The 20,238-nt window shown below is 40.3% G+C and overlaps 1 protein-coding gene across 1 annotated transcript; it reads right to left on the bottom strand.

The window, feature by feature from the left end:
* Positions 1-1,425: 1,425 nt before the first annotated feature.
* IVL (involucrin) lies at positions 1,426-4,384 on the bottom strand. The gene is made up of 2 exons (XM_051994066.1): positions 4,282-4,384; positions 1,426-2,704 (listed from the first exon to the last, which is right to left on the bottom strand). The coding sequence occupies exon 2, from the start codon at positions 2,679-2,681 to the stop codon at positions 1,488-1,490; it is 1,194 nt and encodes a 397-aa protein (XP_051850026.1). The 5' UTR covers positions 2,682-2,704; positions 4,282-4,384; the 3' UTR covers positions 1,426-1,487.
* Between the last annotated feature and the right edge of the window lie 15,854 nt (positions 4,385-20,238).

Below are 20,238 nucleotides of genomic sequence, written 5' to 3' on the forward strand. Positions count from 1 at the left end.
GATTTAGAAAATCTTCACTGACCTAATGTGGTGCTAACAAAATTCAGGGCTACACCCCAAGAAGCTAGTCAGCCCCCGTTATGCCGGAGTGGCAACAACCATTCCTCACATGTAGGAAGAGAAACGGAGGTAGAGAATAAGGGAGGTGGGGAGATGAAGACCAGGATGAGGACCTATCCCTTACTTGCTGACCCTTATGCCTCTTTCTTCCCTCTCTCCCAAAACTCTTTCCCTGAGAATCCACTGACAAGCGGAGACACACCCATGAGCATAGGAGGAGGTCATCTAATTATATAAAGCTGACAGATCTCTGAGACTGCATAACGGCTGTGGAAAGAGCAGCAGACTTGGAAAAGAGAAGATATAGGTCCAAATTTCACTTGCCATCAAGTGTCCTTGGACCAACCACTTAATATCTCTCTGGAGTTTCCTCATTTGCAAAAAAGAGGAAGTTAGATATAAAGATCTCTAAGAGCCTTTCAGGCTGTAAATCAATAATCTTAGGTTCAGCTATAAAAGGGGCATTCAAGGAAATGTTTCAGTGGCATTTAGACGTCCTTGTCCTGTTTGTTTTACTTTAAGCCAGGAATTGTTACAGATTTAGACTCGATAGGGAATCTTTGGGAGCTGCAGGAAGTTTCTGACCATCTTTGGATCTGGTCCACCTAATTCAGAAGTTCCCACCACCCCCACCACTCCCAAGGAGACAGAGGCCCAGAGAAGTAACTTAGACAAAATCATAAATAAAAAAAATACTAATAACTGATAGAGATAAGATCTGAACCCCAGGTCTGCTGAATCCCAATGCATCAGGTTAAAGAACAAAGGGATTGGCCAAAGAAAAGTCAGCCATGAACTCAGGAGGGTTCTAGGAACAAAGGAAGTATAGGTGAATAAAGGAGAAGACAACATGGTAATTCAGGGATTCCAAGATTTATTGCTAGAAACACAAATGCCCATTCACATCGAGATGGTCACACAGACACCTTAGCAGGACACAAAATTTAAGGATGAAATTTATGACACCACAAAGGTTATACAATCCAGTGAGTAAAGCCTCAATTCCCAAGGTGTGGATGAGGTTGGGATGGGGAAGGGGAAAGGCAGGTCAAGAGAGAGAGTGTCTCCCCTCTTTCAGTGACTGCCCCCTGTCCTAGAGATAGATGAAAAATACAGAGAGAGAAAGGGAATCATGGACATTCACAGGATGAGGTAGACCTCCCAGGCTGGAGAAAGCATGAGGTAAGGCTGAGGGGTCTCTGTCTCTCTGTCTCTCTCTGTCTCTCTCTCTCTGTCTCTCTCTGTCTCTCTCTCTCTGTCTCTCTCTCTCTCTCTCTCTCTCTCTCTCTCTCTCTCTCTCTCTCTCTCTGTCTCTCTGTCTCTCTCTCTCACACACACACACACACACACACACACACACACACACACACACACACACACTTCATTTTGTAAGAAGAAGAGATTCCCAATGGGGAAGCTGAGGAAAATTACTGTTGTTTGAAGGGCCACTGAATGTGCTGCTGCTGCTGCTGCTGCTCCACAGGAGGAAAGTGCTCCTCTGGAATCTGTGGGACAAGCTCGGGCTCTTTGACAGGGATGGGAATTTCAGTACACCCTTGAGGTTCCTGTTGTGGTTCCAGCTGCTGCTGCTGCTGCTGCTGCTGCTCTTCCTTCTCCTCTAATTGCTGCTTTAGCTCCTCTTCTTTCTGCTCCAGCTGCTGCTCTAGCTGCTGCTCCAGCTGCTGCTCTAGCTGCTGCTCCAGTTGCTGCTCCAGTTGATTTTCCTTCTGCTCGAGCTGTTGTTCCAGCTGCTGTTCTTCCTTCTGCTCCAGCTGCTCTACTTTCTGATCCAGCTGTTGTTCCAGCTGTTCTTCTTTCTTTTCCAGCTGTTGCTCCAGTTGTTCTTCCTGCTGCACCAGCTGTTGCTCCAGCTGCTGCTCCTCTTTCTTTTCCAGCTGTTGCTCCAGCTGCTGCTCCTCTTTCTTTTCCAGCTGTTGCTCCAGCTGCTGCTCTTGCTTATGTTCTAGCTGCTGCTCCAGCTGCTCTTCTTTCTTTTCCAACTGTTGCTCTAGTTGTTCTTCTTGCTGCCCCAGCTGCTGCTCCTCTTTCTTTTCCAGCTGCTGCTCTTGCTTATGTTCCAGTTGCTGTTCTAACTGCTCCTCCAGCTGCTGCTCTTGCTTACTTTCCAGCTGTTGTTCCTGCTTACTTTCCAGCTGCTGCTCTTGCTTACTTTCCAGCTGTTGCTCTTGCTTACTTTCCAGTTGTTGTTCCTGCTTACTTTCCAGCTGTTGCTCCTGCTTACTTTCCAGCTGCTGCTCTTGCTTACTTTCCAGCTGTTGCTCCAGCTGCTGCTCTTGCTTATGTTCTGTCTGCAGCTCTTGCTTATGCTCCAGCTGCTCTTCTAGCTGCTGCTTTTGTCTATAGTCTGTCTGTTCCATTTGCTGCTCTCCTTTCTGCTCTTGCTGTGGAGTTAGAACAGGAACACATTTCACAGGAATTGTATGCTCTTCTTGCACATCTTGGACTTGCTCAGGCACTGGGCACGGTGCAGGTATTAGTGTGGGCTGCTTCACTTGTTCCTGTGGAACAGGGACAGGAATCTGGGGCAGGGGCTGCTTACACTGCTCCTGGCTGAAGGCAGGGGGAAGGCTCACAGGCTGTTTGTGCTGATAATCAGACATCTTGTAGGTGATGTTAATTCTACCTAAAACAAAAAAAATTTAGTTACCACAAGAGCTCAAGAAGTTTGAAGGTTTGAAGTCAAGAACAACAGGCAGCACTTGCTCTACTATTTTCCTGGCAATCAGGAGACCAATTGCTTAAGTTTAGCGTTGGGGTGGGAAAAGACTGTAGTTTGATGATAATCCTTATAGGCAGTATTAAGTTAGCATCTTGAGCCCTAGAAATTTTAAAACTTGCAGAAGCACTTTACATGTTATTTTATTTGATTCTTACCACAACCATCTGAGCTAGGTACTATTATTGTTCCCAGGGGAAAATGAAAGAGGTTAAGTGATTTGCCAGGGATTAAGCTATTAAGTATCTGTGGAGGCATTTGAACTCAAGTCTTTCTGATTCCAATTCTAGCACTTTATTCACTGTGCCCTATAGCTGTTCAACCCTTGGGGATTAAGTCTTTATCAACCACAGACTAGATCAACTCTAGGAGGTATGTGCAATTAGGGTTACATGACAGTTAGATTACTCCCCTCATCTTACATAAGATAATTTTCTTTTCCAAGGTCTCATTGGATACCGGCATTCTATTCTAATTTATCTCTTTCCAATATAACACATTTTTGTAATTCAGTCATTTTTCAATTCTATCCAGCTATTCATGACCCGCATTGGGGTTTTCTTAGCAAAGATACCATAGTGGTTTGACATTTTCTTCTCTATCTCACTTTACAGAAAAAGATACTCAGGTAGAGTTAAGTGATTTGCTCAGGAATCACAAAGCTTATGAGGCCAGATTTGAACTCAATAAAAGAAGTCTTTCTGACTCCAGACCCAGCACTCTATAATTAACAGTATCTCAACCATTAAGAGTGGAATGAGAATATGAAGAAAAGTAAAGAAGGAAAAGGAGTCTACCCTGTGAGGTTCTTCCTTTCCTAAATTTGAAATACAGAATAAACCAATTTTCCACCCACTGAATGAGGTACATTCAGTTTTGTGTGTGGAAAGTCAGTTCAATTTGCAGTCAAGGGTCTTGGGTCAGGATTCTGGCTCTGCAATTCACCTACCTTCTCTTTGACTCAGTTTCCTCATCTGTAAGATGGAAAGTTTCATTTAGATTACCTTTAAGATCCTATTCAGAACTAAATCTATGATCCTATCATATTAGAATGCTGATCTCCCACACTCCAAATTCTATTCCTGTAAAGAAATCATTGACAGTACAAGACACCTCTTCCCAGATGGGTTGGATGCAGGGCAAACTGGTCCCATCACCTCCTCCCATCTACCTACCCCCATTATATGTTTCATTTCTAGTTAAATACATTATTTTAGATTGTGGTGCATTTTTGGATTATCTGTCCTATCCCTTCCCCTTTCTAAGCACAGAGATAAAGATTCACAGGCTACGTGTACATTACTGAATTAGGGAAACATTTGGATACAGCTGGAATACATTCAGAACCTATTCAACCCATTCTTCCCCCCAATCACCAGCCAGGCTTCCCTGAGTTCTGTGGTCATGAAGTTGACCACAACGGAAGGAACACCACGTCAAAGGTGTTCAAAACAGGCCCCCAGGATCCATTGGCTAAGACTTACCAGTGTTCCCCAGAGGAAGCTGAATAGGAGGCTGCAGGAGTGTACAATGCTGAGCATGGGGTGGGAGAGGCTTTATAGCCCAACCTTCAACGTGTGGGGCACTGGAGCGGGATGGGGACTGACTGGTTTCACCACTCCGGGTTGGTCAACTTCCTCCAGTCCCTTCCTGACTCATACTCAAATCTGGTAGCAAAATCCCCTTGGGGGCTCTTTCTCCTAGGGACAGCTCCTATGCCACTGAAGCGTTTCTTCAGTGTGACACTCACCTGATGGGGCATCTTGCTAGGGTCTCTATTAGGTGAGGTATTTAGTCCTGGGATCCAGGGCCCTATTCCCTCTTCCCTTGTGACTGTAGCCATACCTCTTAATTTCCTCACCTGGAAAATGGGCTGGCTGGGCCCCATTTCCCCTAGTGATTTTTGCTCTGCCTCTCCTCTGTACCTCCATTTCCTCATTTATAATGGGGGGGACAACATTTGCTGAAATGTGAGATAAATCACAGGGTCTAAAGAAGAAAGGTACTTAGGAAGATCTGAGGATATGGGAGAAAAGGTAAAAGGGACAGAGCCCTTTACAAAGGAACAGGAAGAGGGAGCTGAAGTTTATCTTTGGACCCCCCAGTATGAAATGTGACTTCAGATTATAGAATGTTAGAAGCCATCTAGCTCAAACTCTGGCATAAGTAATAAAACAAAATCTTATAAAAGTAATCTAGCTTTATATAAAGTCAAGGATATTTTCTTTTAAATTGGACAACGACTATGTCTCTAAAACCATCTAGGCATTGTCTGGCATCCCATTCAAACAATGAAGCTGAAAGACCTAAAGGACCCTGTTTATATACACACTGATCACAGAGGTTGTTATTTGTCCTTCATTCTCAAAGAGGACCATGACATCAGGGAAGTGATGCTATGACATGCAAGTGAATTGGATTTAAGTGAGGGAGAGCAGTGCAAAGTTACCTGTCTCACTTTCCCCTCCAGAGCCATTTGGGTCCAGATGACAGATCAAGATGACAGTGCTATAGAGAGATGTGAGAAGTACATTGTGCTTCTCTCTTTTTCTTCGTTTAGAACATACAATAAATATGGACATGTTGCAATGACAAGTAACTTGTTGCTGCTCCCATCTGGGGCAGATCCAATAAGGTTTCCCCGTTCTCCACAGTTTCTTCAATTTTTGCATCAAAGCTGTGGAACAAGAATTGCTGAAAAGTGATCCAAGACAACTCTGAAGGATTTAATGATGAAAAATGCTATTCATACCCAGAGAAAGAACTCATTGTATCTGAATACAGATTGAAGCATATTTTTTCCCCTTCAGTTCATTTTTCTTGAGGGGTTTTTGGGGAGTGGGGTAAATTTATATTTTCTTTCACAACATGAATTTTGGAAATGCTTTACATAATTTCACATGTGCCTTCTCAGTGGAGGAGAGGGAGAAAGAAAGAGAATCTGGAACTCAAAGTTTTAAAAAATAATGTTAAAAATTATTTTATATGTAACTAGGGAATGATAAAATATTAAATAATGAAAAAAGAATACCTGAAAAAACTTTGAAGAGAGGAGAAAGGGGGGGGGGAGTATTATTGATGAGAATGATGGAATTATCACTGGGATCAAATATCAATTACTTTGTCATTTAAATCTCTTCTGGTACCTGCCTACCTTCCTGGTCTTCTTAAACTCTATGTAGCTCCATTCTCTGAAATTCAATTACACTGGTTTAACGACACCTTTTCCCATTTCTGTGGGACAGCCTTTGTACTGTACTATCTGTCTATGATGCCTGGGATTATCTCCCTCTTTACTTCTGCCTCAGTTTCCCTGGCTTCCATCAAAACAGCTTCAAGTCCATCTCCTACAGAATTCCTTTCCCTTCTCCACAGCTCTTGTAGCCTCTTCCCCCCGCCAAAAGTTACCTTATATCTCTTCTGTGTGTTTGTACACACATATACCTCATACGCACATATATGGGGTAGAGTGCACTTATTTGCTTTTTTTATGTCTTCCTCTCTAGAATTTAAGCCTCTAAACATCAGAGACTGTATTTGTCTATCTTCATATCTCCAGCACTTAGCATAGTACCTGCCACATAGTAAGCAAATATAAATGCTTATTGTCTGACTGATGGAAATGTGTTCTTCAGAAAGGTTAATGAGATGGAAAAATCTCATCTCTCCCTCAACCATGAGCTTTTTTCTGAGACATGATACATGTTCCTTCAAGTGGCAGTTTCCAGCCTCCTTTTTCCCCAGCCTCCTTTCAACACAGATTTTTCTTAACTCCTCTCCCTCTTCTATTACTAGCTTTCTTTTCCCCCAACTTACCTCTTTCATATCAATACCCAAACTCATCCCACAGTCTTTGGGTACTACCTTCTTTATATACCCTCCTTTCCTCTCCCCCTGCTTTATCTTCCTCACCTCCTATATTCCATGCTGATATCCTTTCATTGTAGCCTATCTTCTCTTTCCTAGCTTTTCTCTGGGATCCAAGGCTGACATAAATCTTACTGAGTTCAAAGCAGGGGAGCAAGGGAGGAAAGAGGAGCTTTTGACCTTCTAAATTTGGAAATAAACAGTCCATCCCTATCTCATCCATGTTTTATCTCTCCCCCTGTCCCTTTTGCCTACACCAAAACGCCAATAATTCTTCCTAAGGGAAGGGAGAGTCAGAGGAGCCAGACCCCCATCTTAATGCCATACAGCATTCCTTTTCACCTAATACAATGACCCAGTTTTAAAGAGGGGTGAGGAAAGGAGAGAGATAGAGACAGAGAGAGCAGAAGGACCATCTATGGGATGAGAAAAAAAATCCAGGACTTAAGGTGGTGACAGTGGGGGTGATGTCAGAGCACTGAATATTCCCATCCAAAATAATACAACTCAAAGAAGCCCAGAAACTGGGATCCTCCAAAGAACCTGGGTTGCCTCATCTGCATGCATAATGCCCTGTCCCTTTTACCTCTGAATGCTGAGCTCACAGGTGAAATATGGCCCTAGCAACTCCATGACAGCCAAGAGGAGTTGGCAGCTGTCAAGAGGAAGTCACACCGGTCGAATGGGTTTCTTGGGCCGGGGTATCTGAGAGATGAATGCCCTGTGATTCACAGCATAATGAGGGCCCTGAGGGGAGTGTGGCTGTGTGAGTATTTGATCATTCCAGGAAAATCAAGAAGAACAGGTGGGGGTGGGGCGGGGAAGAGGATGGAGGAGAAGATGGAGCAGAGTGAGAGAGAAGATGAAATTAGAAAATCCAAGTATAACTAGAAAAATCACACCCCAGATTCTGCTTTCAGGGCTCCCCATTTCTCTGGTTGCCCTTTGAGGGAACCACTCTTGAGTGGGTTAATCTTAAATTAGCCTCACCTGCCTTAGGGTTGACCTCACAGGTCTACAAATTCACATGATGAGTGTAACTGTCCAGCCCCCACCCTGGATCACTAAGATGAACTCACACCTCATGACACCTAAGACTTCTGTGATCTTCTCCCCTGTTATCCCAGAGTATCTGTGTTAATATTAGGTCTCAGCCTGGTTCAGGAGCCCAAGGAGGTCATTGGCAGTTGCTTTTCTGGAACAGGAGATTTATTGGTTTCTATCTGTAGTGAGCATTTTGGGGTCTGATATTTAGGAAGGAAAAGAGGGAAAGCACCTAAGTATCAGACCTCATAACTTCCTTCCACCTCTGGTCAAGTTTAGAGTCAGACTTTGGGTTAGGTTTGAGGAGTGGGAAGGGGAAGGGCAGGGAGAAAAGAGGGGAGGCAGGGACAGCTTTCAACATGTTCTCACCATCCAGATATGCTGACGCCCACAGCTCCTTCTGAGAAGACATCAAATTTGGCCCAACCCTGGGCTTGTTCCTCGATAAAGGCTGCTCTCTCACCTAAATCTCACTTGCCTCCTCTATTCATGGGTCTCACTAGGGTCCAAGGACAAGGACAGAGAAAGGAGAGAAAAGATCCAAAAACTATTGTCAGACTGATAGTGAAAATTTAGAGAATCCACTCCAAATGTTGTCATAGATTATTTGTGCCCAACCTGTGTGTGATCAGCCACAGTCAGACACGGATGCACTATAATTTAACCCTAACATAGTGATATCATTTTGATCCCTTCTGAGAACAGGATAACAAGTATTAAGCCCCTTCACCGTGCAGACTATGCTACCATTTGCTCCACATGCAGAGTCTGAGTCACACGTGGTCCAGTCCTTTGGGGAGTTCATCATCTAGTTAGGGTACTTGCACTAAGTATAATCTATAATATGATACCGGGGTTAGCAAGTTACCAAACAAAACGATAGCTGGATTTCAAGGGGAAAGGACAGGGAAAGGGCATGCTAGTAAATGTTTTAACAGTGGGCTCTCTGACTTACTCTCAAAAAATGTGCCCACAACACACTTTTTAGTTTAATCTGCAACAACAACATTTTCTCCATCATTAGTCTAGACAATCAACAGCAAAATAAACAAAGCAAGCCCTGATTTGTAATTTGCTGATTTTTGAGATATAGATATTCATGGAGAAAGTTTGAGCTGGTCCCAGAAAACTTTGAAAGAGAATGGGAGTAAGGGGGAAGGGGGAAAGAGAACCACTCTGAGGGATCCAAACAAGAAAACCTAGTGCTTCAGTCTTCCCTATCCCCAACTGAGCTTGCTTCCTTGGCCTGTTACATTATTGGCTTTCCTTCCCTTCTTCCTTCTTCCTGCCACCTTCATTTTCTTTGTCTTTCAGTGACTCACTTTCATTCTCTAATCCTGGCTTTCCCAAGTGCTAGGTCAGCAAGGACAGAGTGAACCTCCGACCTCTATAGTGGATGTAGAAAGAAGTAGAGAGCAGGAGCCTTCTCTAGGCTGGGTGTGTGGTATGGAGGGCATGAGGAATGAAGTAGGAAGTCAGGAAATGGGGGAAATCGGAGGTTTCCTGAGTGCAGTTCCAAACCTGACCTTCTGATGGACTCTTGGATGGGATTAACATTCTCTCTCTCATATTTGTACTCAATCATCTGCTAGTTCTCCTTTTCGCTTAATCTTTTTTTTTTCTTTTCTCTTCTTCTTCTTCTTCTTCTTCTTTTTTTTTTTTTTTTTTTTTTTTTTTGCTGAGGCAATTGGAGTTAAGTGACTTGCCCAAGGTCACACACTAGGAAGTGTTAAGTGTCTGAGATCACATTTGAACTTAGATCCTCCTGATTTCAGGGTTGGTACTCTATCCACTGCATCACCTACTTGCCCCCTTAATCTTTTTTTCTTCCTAAAACCCTACAGTTGGATCTTAATTCTGGACCTTAAATAAGGAACTTTTAAGATCACCAATCCATGTTTCAACACTCCACTCACCCAGCCCACTCCAGTTTGTAAGTGAGAAAATGAGCTACAAAGAAGCAAAATGACTTACCCACAATCACACTGTTAGTTTGTAGTAAAAAGCTGTAATTCAGAACCCTTGTCTTGCAAATAAATGTTTCCCACTAACAGTGCTAATAATAGCATTTATATTCATACTTTAAGATTTATAAAATGTTTTACAAATATTATCTTATTTAATCCTCAAAACAACAGGATGTAGATGCTATTATTATCCCTATTATGCAGAAAGCTAAGGTGATTCAAACACAGGTCCTCCTGACTCCAGACCCAGAGCTCTACTGAGCAACCCAGCTGTTTCTCCTAATGTCAAAGAATCTAATTTTGGGAACAAATGAAAAAAAAATTAAATAGTTACCATGTTCCTAACACTGTGTTAAGTGATGGAAATATAGATACATAAAGAAGGACTTCTTGTGCTCAAGGAGCTTCCATTCTAATAAGGAAAGACTACACACGTGAGGGAGTGATGGCGGGTGATAAGTGTTTTAGACTGGGAAGTCACAGGAGTGGTGACTGGTGAGTGCAGTCACACGGCAAATGATTGATATGCTCTGAAAAGATTAAAATTGATCCTATATAATTTTCTTATTGATTTTATTTATAATTAATTGATTTTGTCCTATAATTGCTTAAGTCTGAGATATTTGTCTCTGAATTTAGTTCAGAATCCAGCTGTCTTTAGAAATCCAGTTCTCCAGCTAATCACACTGTTCTGTTCTTACTTCAAGAAAATCTTGGGGATTTTGTGTGTGAACACAAAGGAGTCCATCTTTTATTTTAACACCACCAAGCCATCCTTTAAGGATGTCTGGTTTGCTGTCCAAAAAGGCTGTTCTGTTATCTTTTGACCTTACACCTGGACTCAAACAATGAGCACTTCTTAGGGTGAGGAGGGAAGAAGAGGATCATTTCTAGCCCTTCATTGACAGACTTCCAACCAGTCATATTGTTTCCTGTACCTCAGCATTGTAACCCATCATTTTCTCAATCCCATGATATTACCTACCCTGTTCTGTTCTTTGTTCAGTATTACATAAAACCTATTAAAGAGAAACTATCCTGCTACTCTGGATCTTTGGTATAAATGGAGGCATGTCATGACCCTTTATTATTAGATAACATACCCCTGTTAATAAATGATGTCTTGCTTGAAGAAATTTAGCTCAATTTCTCTTTGGGCTAAATTTTGGTCATCACAATTTTTTCCAGGAACAATTATAGTAATCTGATTTTTGTCCTAAGAACTAGAACTAGAGCTAATAAAGGTATTTGTGAGGGTGGGAGTAGGGGACAGGAATGGCATAAAGATGGCAAGAGAATAACAATAATTCCCACCTATATGGGTCAGATTAATTACTGGGTGAATACTAAGGTCTTTTCTAACTCCAAGTTTTCATGATTTGATTTGTCTCATCGAAGACTGGCTCAAAGGTCTGACCTCAGCTCAGATTGTGATGGGGCCTAAAAGCTAATTGGTCCTCTTAAATATATGAGTGTCCCAATTTCTGATTCATGGTTAGGTTCTATTTCTATTCATTATTCTCTCTCCCACTGAACAAATAACCTCCAGAGACTGGAATACATGCACTCCTTTTTCATCTTTACAGAATGGAATCCCTAGCTTCTTCAAAAACACAGTTCAAAAGCTACAGTCTAATGCTTATTCATACACACTCTCTTTATAAGCAATTATTCCTTCTTGGAATTACACTGTATTCCTTTGTGTATATTTTGTTTCAATTCCCAGAATTTTACATTCTCCAGGAGAATGGATTTCTTGAGGACACCATGTTTCAATTGATGCCTTTATCTCTCCAAATGTACCAGGTGGGCTCAGATTCAGTATCTCAGTATTCTTTCCTCTATTCTGCTGTGTCTGGATTATATGCTAACTTTGGTGGGTCTTAGACTTTTATTTAGATGGGGCTTATAGCATAAAAGTACAATTATCTGTAGACATGTCATATTTCATCATTAGTCTCTACCACAGAGAGATCATTTCCACTGGGTTGACAACATTATTCAAATGCCAAATGTTTGCTTGCCAAAAAGATTCTTTTATGGAGAACTCACACAGGGGAAGTGCTCATATAGGGTCAGAAAAAAAATGATACAAGGACACTCTCAATGTCTCTTTTGAGAACTTTGAACTTCATTATGGGAAATGGGAGACACTAGCATAGGACCACTCAATATGGGTGTATCCTCATCAAAGAAGATGCTATTCTCTATGAGCAAAGCAGAACTGAAGTAGCTCAAAAGAAACATGAAATGTTTAGAAAATCCACCCCAAAATGTTCACATGGACTATTTGTGCCTGATTTATTGATCTGATCAGCCATAATCAGACACCTAACTAAACTCTAAAATAATGATGTTATTTTAGTTCTCTTCAAGAACAAAGGACAAATTCTAAGGACAGAAGTTGCTGTGGGTAAGGTTTTGGCTCAGTGTAACAAGTGTAACAATTAGAGATGTTTCAAACTGGATTTGACTGTTTAGAAAAGTAATATGCTATCCATCAGTGGAAATCTTCTAGTAGAAGTTGATTGACTACTTGTTAGGAATAGTATAGAAGGGATCAAACTAAAAGGCTTCCTGCTATGGTCCCATATTATTCAGTGGTTCTGCAATATTACCTTGATATTGTTTCTCAAAGATCTCAAACAAGTTTCAATAGGCTAAGATTGAGCCCTTTGAGAGCAAAAGTTATTTTTGCCTTTTTTTAATACCATCTTTAGCAGAGTGCTCATTACATACAAATGATTAACAAATCTTCATTGACTTGATTTCATTTGACTTGGCTACAACAATGCTTTACTATGAATGGAACTAAATTTTTTTCCCCCGGGGAAGCCTAGAAGTCATTGTTTTATATACCTGTGTTCTGACTCTCATTTCCTACCTCTACATCCAACTCCCCTTTTTGTTCTCAAGGACCCTTGCTGATGGTCCTCCATCTTCTAGTGAAGAAATCCGTAGGATTATGATACTTGTCTTTTAACAATGATAATAATTATAATTAATAATTTAATTTCTAAGACATTTTAAGTCTTATCAACCATTTCCTTTCTCACAATAACCTGTGAAGTAGGCAGAATAAGTACCATCCTGGTGATGTAGTGAATAGGATATTGGATTTGGAATCAGAAATATCTGAGTTTGAGACCAACTGTGGCTAAGTCACTCAATTTCTCATAGCCTCAATTTTCTCATTTGTAAGATGAGGACAGTAATAGAATCTACTTCATGTGGGTTGTTGGGATGGTCAAATGAGATAATACACAGAAAGCATTTTGCAAACCTTAAAGATATAGTAAATGTTAATTATCATTATTCCCATTTTATAGATGAGGAGGCTGAGATTCATTACTATGTCAAAAGTCTGTTCCTCACTGGGCACATGCAATATATATATTTTTTGAGACTGGTTCCCCCATTTCATTTGGATTTAAAGTACAGTGCCCATTCATGGATCCCAATCCAATACTATTTGATTCAAAAGCTTTGACCTGCTCTGTTTTTCTGATCTGGGCTGGTTTGTCCCTCCTTAGGCAGTCTAGAGGTGCTCCATTAATATTGTATATAGGGTGGATACCTGATCATCTTTAGCCCTACTGTAACTCACAACTCTAGATCTCAAGTGATCCATTAACCTCAGCATCCACAAACATCAAGTTCTAGAATTGTGTATTGCCATACTTGGTCTACATGCAATTCCCATCACCAATCACAAGGTTAACTCCATTTCTCAAAGAAGGCAACGTGAGATTTAAGATTTACTGCTGTGAGGGAATATTATGATGGTTGTAGACACAGGCATATACCAAAACCCCAGCCCCTGCCTAGAACTTTTGTTTTGCTTCTAATATTCTGTGATCTCGTGACAATTAGCAACTCCCAAATCCCTTGGGGACTGATCCAAGCAAGCAATTACATTTATTAAGCTTCTACAATGTACCTGGTACTATGCTAAATTCTGAGGACATAACAAGAGGCAAAAAACAATGTCTGCCCTCAAGGATTTTATTATCTAATGAGGAGACAACTGTCAAATATATACAAAGCAAGCTCTATTTAGAATAAATAGGAAATAATTAAAAGAGGGAAATCACTGGGATTAAGAAGGATTGGGAAGGCTTCCTGAAGGTTAAGGTAGGATTTTGTTGGGATTTAAAGAAAGTCAAGGAAGAAAACCTCCAGGTATGGGAATAAGCCAGAGAAAATTCCCTCAAAAAATAAAGTGTCTTGTTTGAACAATAGACAGGAGGTCAAAGTCACTGGATCTAAGAGTCTGTATTGGGGAGTGAGGTATAAGAGGATTGTAAAAAGGCTAGGTTATGAAGGGCTTTGAATATCAGAATATTTCATATTCGATTTCAGAGGCAAATGGAGTATATTGAGTAAGGCGATAACATGATCAAATCCATGCTTTAGAAAAATCACTTTAATGGCTGAATAGAAGATGGATTGGAATTGGGAGAGATTTGAGTTAGGCAGACCCACCAGCAGGTTATTGCAATAATCCAGGTATGACATGATGAAGACGTGTATTAAAGTGGTGGTAGTATTGAGAAGGGGTATTTTCAAGAAATTGTTGCAAAGGTGAAACCAAATAGCAATAGTTTGGATATGGCTGGAGAAATCCGGGATTGCTTCTAGTTTGAGAGCCTGAGGTACTAAGAAGATAATATTGTTTTCTCAGTAATAGGGAAGGTAAGGAGGGCATTTTTAAGGGGAAAGACAATGAGTTTAGTTTTGGATATGTTGAATTTAGGAATTCTACTGGACATCCAGTTCCAATTGAGAGAAAAGCAATTGGAGATGTGAGATTAGAGGTCAGCAGAGAGAATGGTAAGAAAAGTAAATTTGAGAATCACCAATGTAGAGATGGTAATTAGATCCGTGGGAGCTGATGAAATCACCAAGTGAAGCAATAGTGCTAGTTAATGTTTAAAAATCAGATCTCTGGGGAGAAATGTAAGCAGGATAAAAATTTAAATTTAATCTGCATTAACATTTTCTCCATCACTTTCTTAAGCCAAGATTACAAATAAATAAAATATACTGATCATTTAACAATTGGCTTTCTAGCTAGTCTAAGCTGGCTCCAGCACACCCTGGAGCATAGAATTGGAAGGATCCTCAAAGGTCAACAAGCCCACTCTGTAGTTAAGAAAGAATCTTTTGTACAGCATTTCTGACAACCCCCCCCCCGCCCCACTAAAAAACCAACAGTAATGGGAAGTCTTATACTTACTAATGCAATTCATATCCCTTTGGCCTAACACTGATGGTTATAGCAATATATCAATAAGAGTTAGCATTTATATAATGCTCTTTAGATTTGCAAAACACTTTATAGTTACCTTACTCGATCCTGTAAGAGAAATGCTATTATTATCCTCATTTTACAAATGAGGAAACTGAGGCTAAGAGGGTATGACTTGCCCAATGTTGCATATCTAATAAGTGTCTAAGGAAGAATTTGAATTTGTCTTCTTGAGTTCAAGCCAGCATTCTAGCTTCTCTACTTCTTGACTGCCTCCAAAACTGAATCTGCTTCAGCAACTTCTCATTGCCTATAGTTGCACTCTTAAAGGCCAGGAAATTCATGTCTGATCTTTCTTCCATATGATAGCTCTTCAAGGGACTGACCATCCATTACATTCCCTTATTTGTTTCCCAGCCTGAATATGTCATCTTTCACTTACCTGCCTTTGTAAGTGGGAACTACTATATACCTCTAATATAATTTCTATTCCTATGTCTCTTAGAATCCTTTTAGGGTCCCCTCATATACTATCTCGTATTGGGGGAGGGAGTTGCCTTTTTTAATCCCTCTAGTTGTTAATGCTATCTCCCTTCTCAAACTCCCTTTGATTTTACTTATCTATTCAAATATTGTACCCTACCCCCAATGGAATATTCATATTGGAATCATAACACTCAGACCCATCATCCACATGTCACCCTCCTCTATCCCTTCCTCTGAGCTAATTAGGGAGTGAGGGGGTGTGGATGTGATCACCTGACTACATCAGCTGCCTCTTGGCAGGTATAATTGTTTCCTAAATTGCTCATGAGAACTATTTCAAAGACCTTTCCGAGGGGGTGGGGAACTGGGTAGAGTGGGTATTAGATCCAGTCCTTTAGGGACCTAGAGTTCAGCCAAATGCCCTCTGGCAGTAACTTGCTCACTGATGTGAAGACTCAGAGACTTAATACCAAGCCAAGTATTCCCTTTTATATCAGCCAGTCATGGTCAGGTCAGTCAGAGAACTAGTTACTTTATCCTTGGTAAAAGTATAGGAAGAACAAATTCATCCCAAGGGGGCAAGATCAAAATTATGGTAACCGTATCCAAGTAGTCATTTAGTAGAAGGGCTGAAGAAGAAATTTCTGATACTAGACTGATATAATTTGATGGTGAAAGAACAGTCTCTAACCTCAGGGAACTCCCAGTCTGATAGAGCAGGTAAAGTTCTTACCTTAGGGAGCCTCCAGCATGATGGAGACATCTGATGGGGAAGATTCATTCCCTGTTCCCAAGTGGCTCTTGGTTTGATAGAGGAGACACAGTCTCTGCCCTAAGTGGGACATTCTCATAGGAAGGAGAGAGAGAGAAAGAGAGAGAGAGAGAGAGAGAGAGAGAGAGAGAGAGAGAGAGAGAGAGAGAGAGAGAGAGAGAGAGAGAGAGACTGAGAGAAAGACAGAGAAAGGGAGAAGGGAATCTGAAGAAGGAGGGTATGACTTGATATAAAAAAAATCTAATGGAAGTGACATAGTCCCTGACCACAGGAGACTTGGTAAGGACTAAAATCAGCCCAGTTATGTTCTGGATAGGTCATTATTATATAATTGGGCACCAGATCAAGACCAATTCATTGAGAAAATATACTAAAGTATAAAAAAGTTGCAATCTGCTTTGGTGGAGGGATTTTCCACAGTTACGATATGTATATCTTAATAAAACGGAATCACTTGTTTTAAAAAAGGAATTTTTTTAGAAGATCTACTGGGATCTAGTAAAGATTTGGATGATGATTTAACTTTAAGCTGTCCCAATAATAGTGGGTTTTTTAGAAGATCTACTGGGATCTAGTAAAGATTTGGATGATGATTTAACTTTAAGCTGTCCCAATAATGGTGTGAATAAGATTTGAACTTTGTTTTAGGAAGATGGGAGAAAAAACATAGGAAAGATGGGGTCCCAATATGCTGTAGCAGTGCAAAATGCTTTTATTATAGCCCTTTCCTTTTTAAACCAAAAATGGAAAGAAAGTAGACAAAGAGAAAATGTGAGCTCAGAGTTTTCCAAAGCAAATATATACTTCTTAATGTATGTTAACAAGCTTTTCCCTTTCTGCCCAAATCCCCTAATCTCACTTCTGCTGAAAGCTCTCCAGAAACTCTAGTTCTGAACCAGAGTCTTTGCTCTTTCACATTCCTTCCTTTTCAATTACCTTTTTCAACCCACTCTCTCCCTCCTTCCCACCACCACTACCACTCTCTCATCCTAACACATATGGATAGCCTAGATGCAGACTAGAAGGCAGGTAGGAGGTCATCAAATGTAAATTCACCATTTGACAAATCTCTTTCTTTCTCACAATCATTTTATGGATGTGGAGAGCAAAAGTCAAGACAAATGATTTCAAAGCATCATAGATTTAGAACTGGAAAGAACCACTAAATCCAATTTTTTAAAATTTACATATGAGGAAACTGAGGCATATAAAGATTAAGGGACTTAAGACAATACAGCTGTTAGATGGGAATTGAACTCAGGCTTTCTTGTCTCTCTACTATACCATGGTGCTTCTCAAGCCCAAGGTCAAACAGTTGGTTAATGAAAGAGCCAGGATAAATATCTGGCTCAGTCCCCCTTTAGAGGGACTCCCTTCTTAAACATCTAAGTAGTACAATGAATAGAGTGATGAGCCTGGAGACAGGAAGACATCAATTAAAATCATTCTCAAACTTTTAACTAGCTGTGTGGCCCTGGCCAAGTCACACAATCCCTTTCTGCCTCAGTTTCCTCAAGTGTTAAATAGGGATAATGACAGTACTCATCTTCCAATATTGTTGTGATAACCAAGTGAGGCAATATTTGTAAAATGCTTAGCACAGTGTCTGGTGAAGAGTAGGTGTTTAATAAATGTTTTTTTCTCCCCCCCCCCTACCTCTGATGAAATAATCCCATTTGCCCTCTGTCTGATCCTTCTAAATCCAGTTAAAAATATTCCTCTTCTCAGGAAGGCATATCTGACTCAGTCTGACTATTCCTTTATTCTCTATCCACATTAAAAGTGTTTTCTCATTGCATTCTTATTGCCCTTTGCCTGGGGTACCTATTATTTTGGAAGTCTGCCTGAACAAGTATGTATGACTTGTCTCCTCCCAGCTCCATGGAATGTCAGGAAGCTTCCTATCTCCCAGGCTCAAATAATTCCTGCTCATCAAACTCAATTAACAGAATGAAGAATTAAAAAGAAAGCAACAAGAGCAAGAACAAACCAGAGTATAGCAAGGGAAGGCAAGGTATGGCGAGACTGCAGCTTAGCACTGGCTAAGGTACCAACCAAAGCCTTTCAGCACTAAATGGACACCTCCTTCCATGGACAACCTCCTATCAAACAAAAAGATTCCAGTTCCTCAGTCCAAGGTGTTCTGTTCTACTCCATCATGAGAGTCACTCCAGAATACCAGCATCATGGATTCCTAGAGCTGGGAAAGACCTTAGAAGTCACCTGCATTGTCCCTCCATACTGCAACAGAGAGCTTCTCTGCCACAACCCTGACCCATCTAACTATGACTGAAGCTCTCGAGGATTGACAAGAAGCCTCCTCAGATAGTCTGATCTACTTGGAGTTGGAGAAAAGATCTAGGGATTTTCTTCACATCCAGCCAAAATCTGCCTTCTTGCAACTTCTGTACATTCCATCCTCTAGTTTTGTCCACTGGGGCCCAATAGAACAAATGAAACGCCTCTTCCACATCGTGTCTTCAAATACTTCAAGATAACCATAGACAACCAAGACAGTTAGAACCCAACCCTGAGTTTTCAATTTAATTTATTAGTCAACTATTATTCATTCAAATGAGTATTTATTAAACACTTAATGATTTACAAAGCACTGGATTTACAAATTGAAAACTAAAACCATCCTTGCTTTAGAGGGGCTCACCTACTAATGAGAGCAATAACACACATGGAAGATTTCAAGTGCAAATCATGTAGAAAATTCCCATAGTGGTTGGCATGCAGGGGCAGAACAAATAATAACATACCTTTTAAAATACCATTTCCACTGATAAAATCATGTCAGCTTCTGATGTTGAATCATTTAACAGTGGGAAAGATTTTGATGGCAAAAATGTTCTTTGCTGAGTCATCAGTAGCTCTAGGGTTCACTGATTTGTCTCAGGTACTATGTCCACTATACAAAAATAAAGGTGAAACAGTTTCTGGCCAGCAGTTTCCTCTGCTGGATGAAAGGGTATGCACAATTTGATAGCTCTTTGGGCATAGTTACAAATTGTTCTACAGAATGGTTGGATCACTTTGCAACTCCACCAACAATGTATTAGTGTCCCAGTTTTCCCTCTAACATTTATCATTATCTTTTCCTGTCATCTTAGCCAATCTGAGAGATGTGTAGTGATACCTCAGAGTTGTCTTAATTTGCATTTCTCTGATCAACAGTGATTTAGAGCATTTTTCCATATTACTATAAATGGTTTTAATTTCTACATCTGTGTCTGTTCATTTCCTTTGACCATTTATCAATTGGAATGGCTTGCTTGTATTAAATTTGAGTCAATTCTCTATATATTTTTTTAAAATGAGGCCTTTATCAGAATCCTTGGATATAAAAAATTTTCCCAATTTTCTGCTTCCCTTCTAATCTTGTCTACATTGGTTTTGTTTGTACAAAAACTTTTAAATTTAATATAATCAAAATGATCCATTTTGCATTTTATAATTTTCTCTAGTTCTTCTTGGGCCATAATTCTTGAATGATGGGAGTAATTCTTGAATTTCTTTTATTCCATGAGAGCATTCTCCTATATCCCATATTCATTCCCCAAGTCTTGATTGTTCTATAAAAAAAAATATCCCTTAGTTTATTGCTTTCTTTAGCTCTTTCACTGGTTAATGAAAGGGCCAGAATAAATATCTGGCTCAGTCTCCCTTTAGAGGAGAGGAATATGGAATCCCTTTTTAAGCAGCTAAGTGGTACAATGAATAGAGTGATGAGCCTGGAGACAGGAAAACTTCAGTTAAAGTCATTTTCAAACCTTACTAGTTGTATGTCCCTGGTCAAGTCACTCAATCCCTTTCTGCCTCATTTTAGTTATAGTTTAGTTATAGGATTATAATGTAATCCACTGTAAATTACTTAATGCCAAAAACTAAATTTTCCTTTAAGAGGCAATGGCAGCTAGGTGGCACATCAGATAGATCTAGAGTCAGGAAGACCTGAGTTCAAATGTGACTTCAGATATTTATTAGCTATGTGACCCTCAGCAAGTCCACTAAAACTGTTTGCCTCAGTTTTCCCATCTGTAAAATGAGC

Source organism: Antechinus flavipes, chromosome 4, assembly GCF_016432865.1.
Source record: "Antechinus flavipes isolate AdamAnt ecotype Samford, QLD, Australia chromosome 4, AdamAnt_v2, whole genome shotgun sequence".
Classification (NCBI taxonomy): Eukaryota; Metazoa; Chordata; class Mammalia; order Dasyuromorphia; family Dasyuridae; genus Antechinus; species Antechinus flavipes.

Excerpts from the sequence above, each read along its gene's own strand:
- IVL (XM_051994066.1), bottom strand. The coding sequence starts at position 2,681 with ATGTCTGATTATCAGCACAAACAGCCTGTGAGCCTTCCCCCTGCCTTC.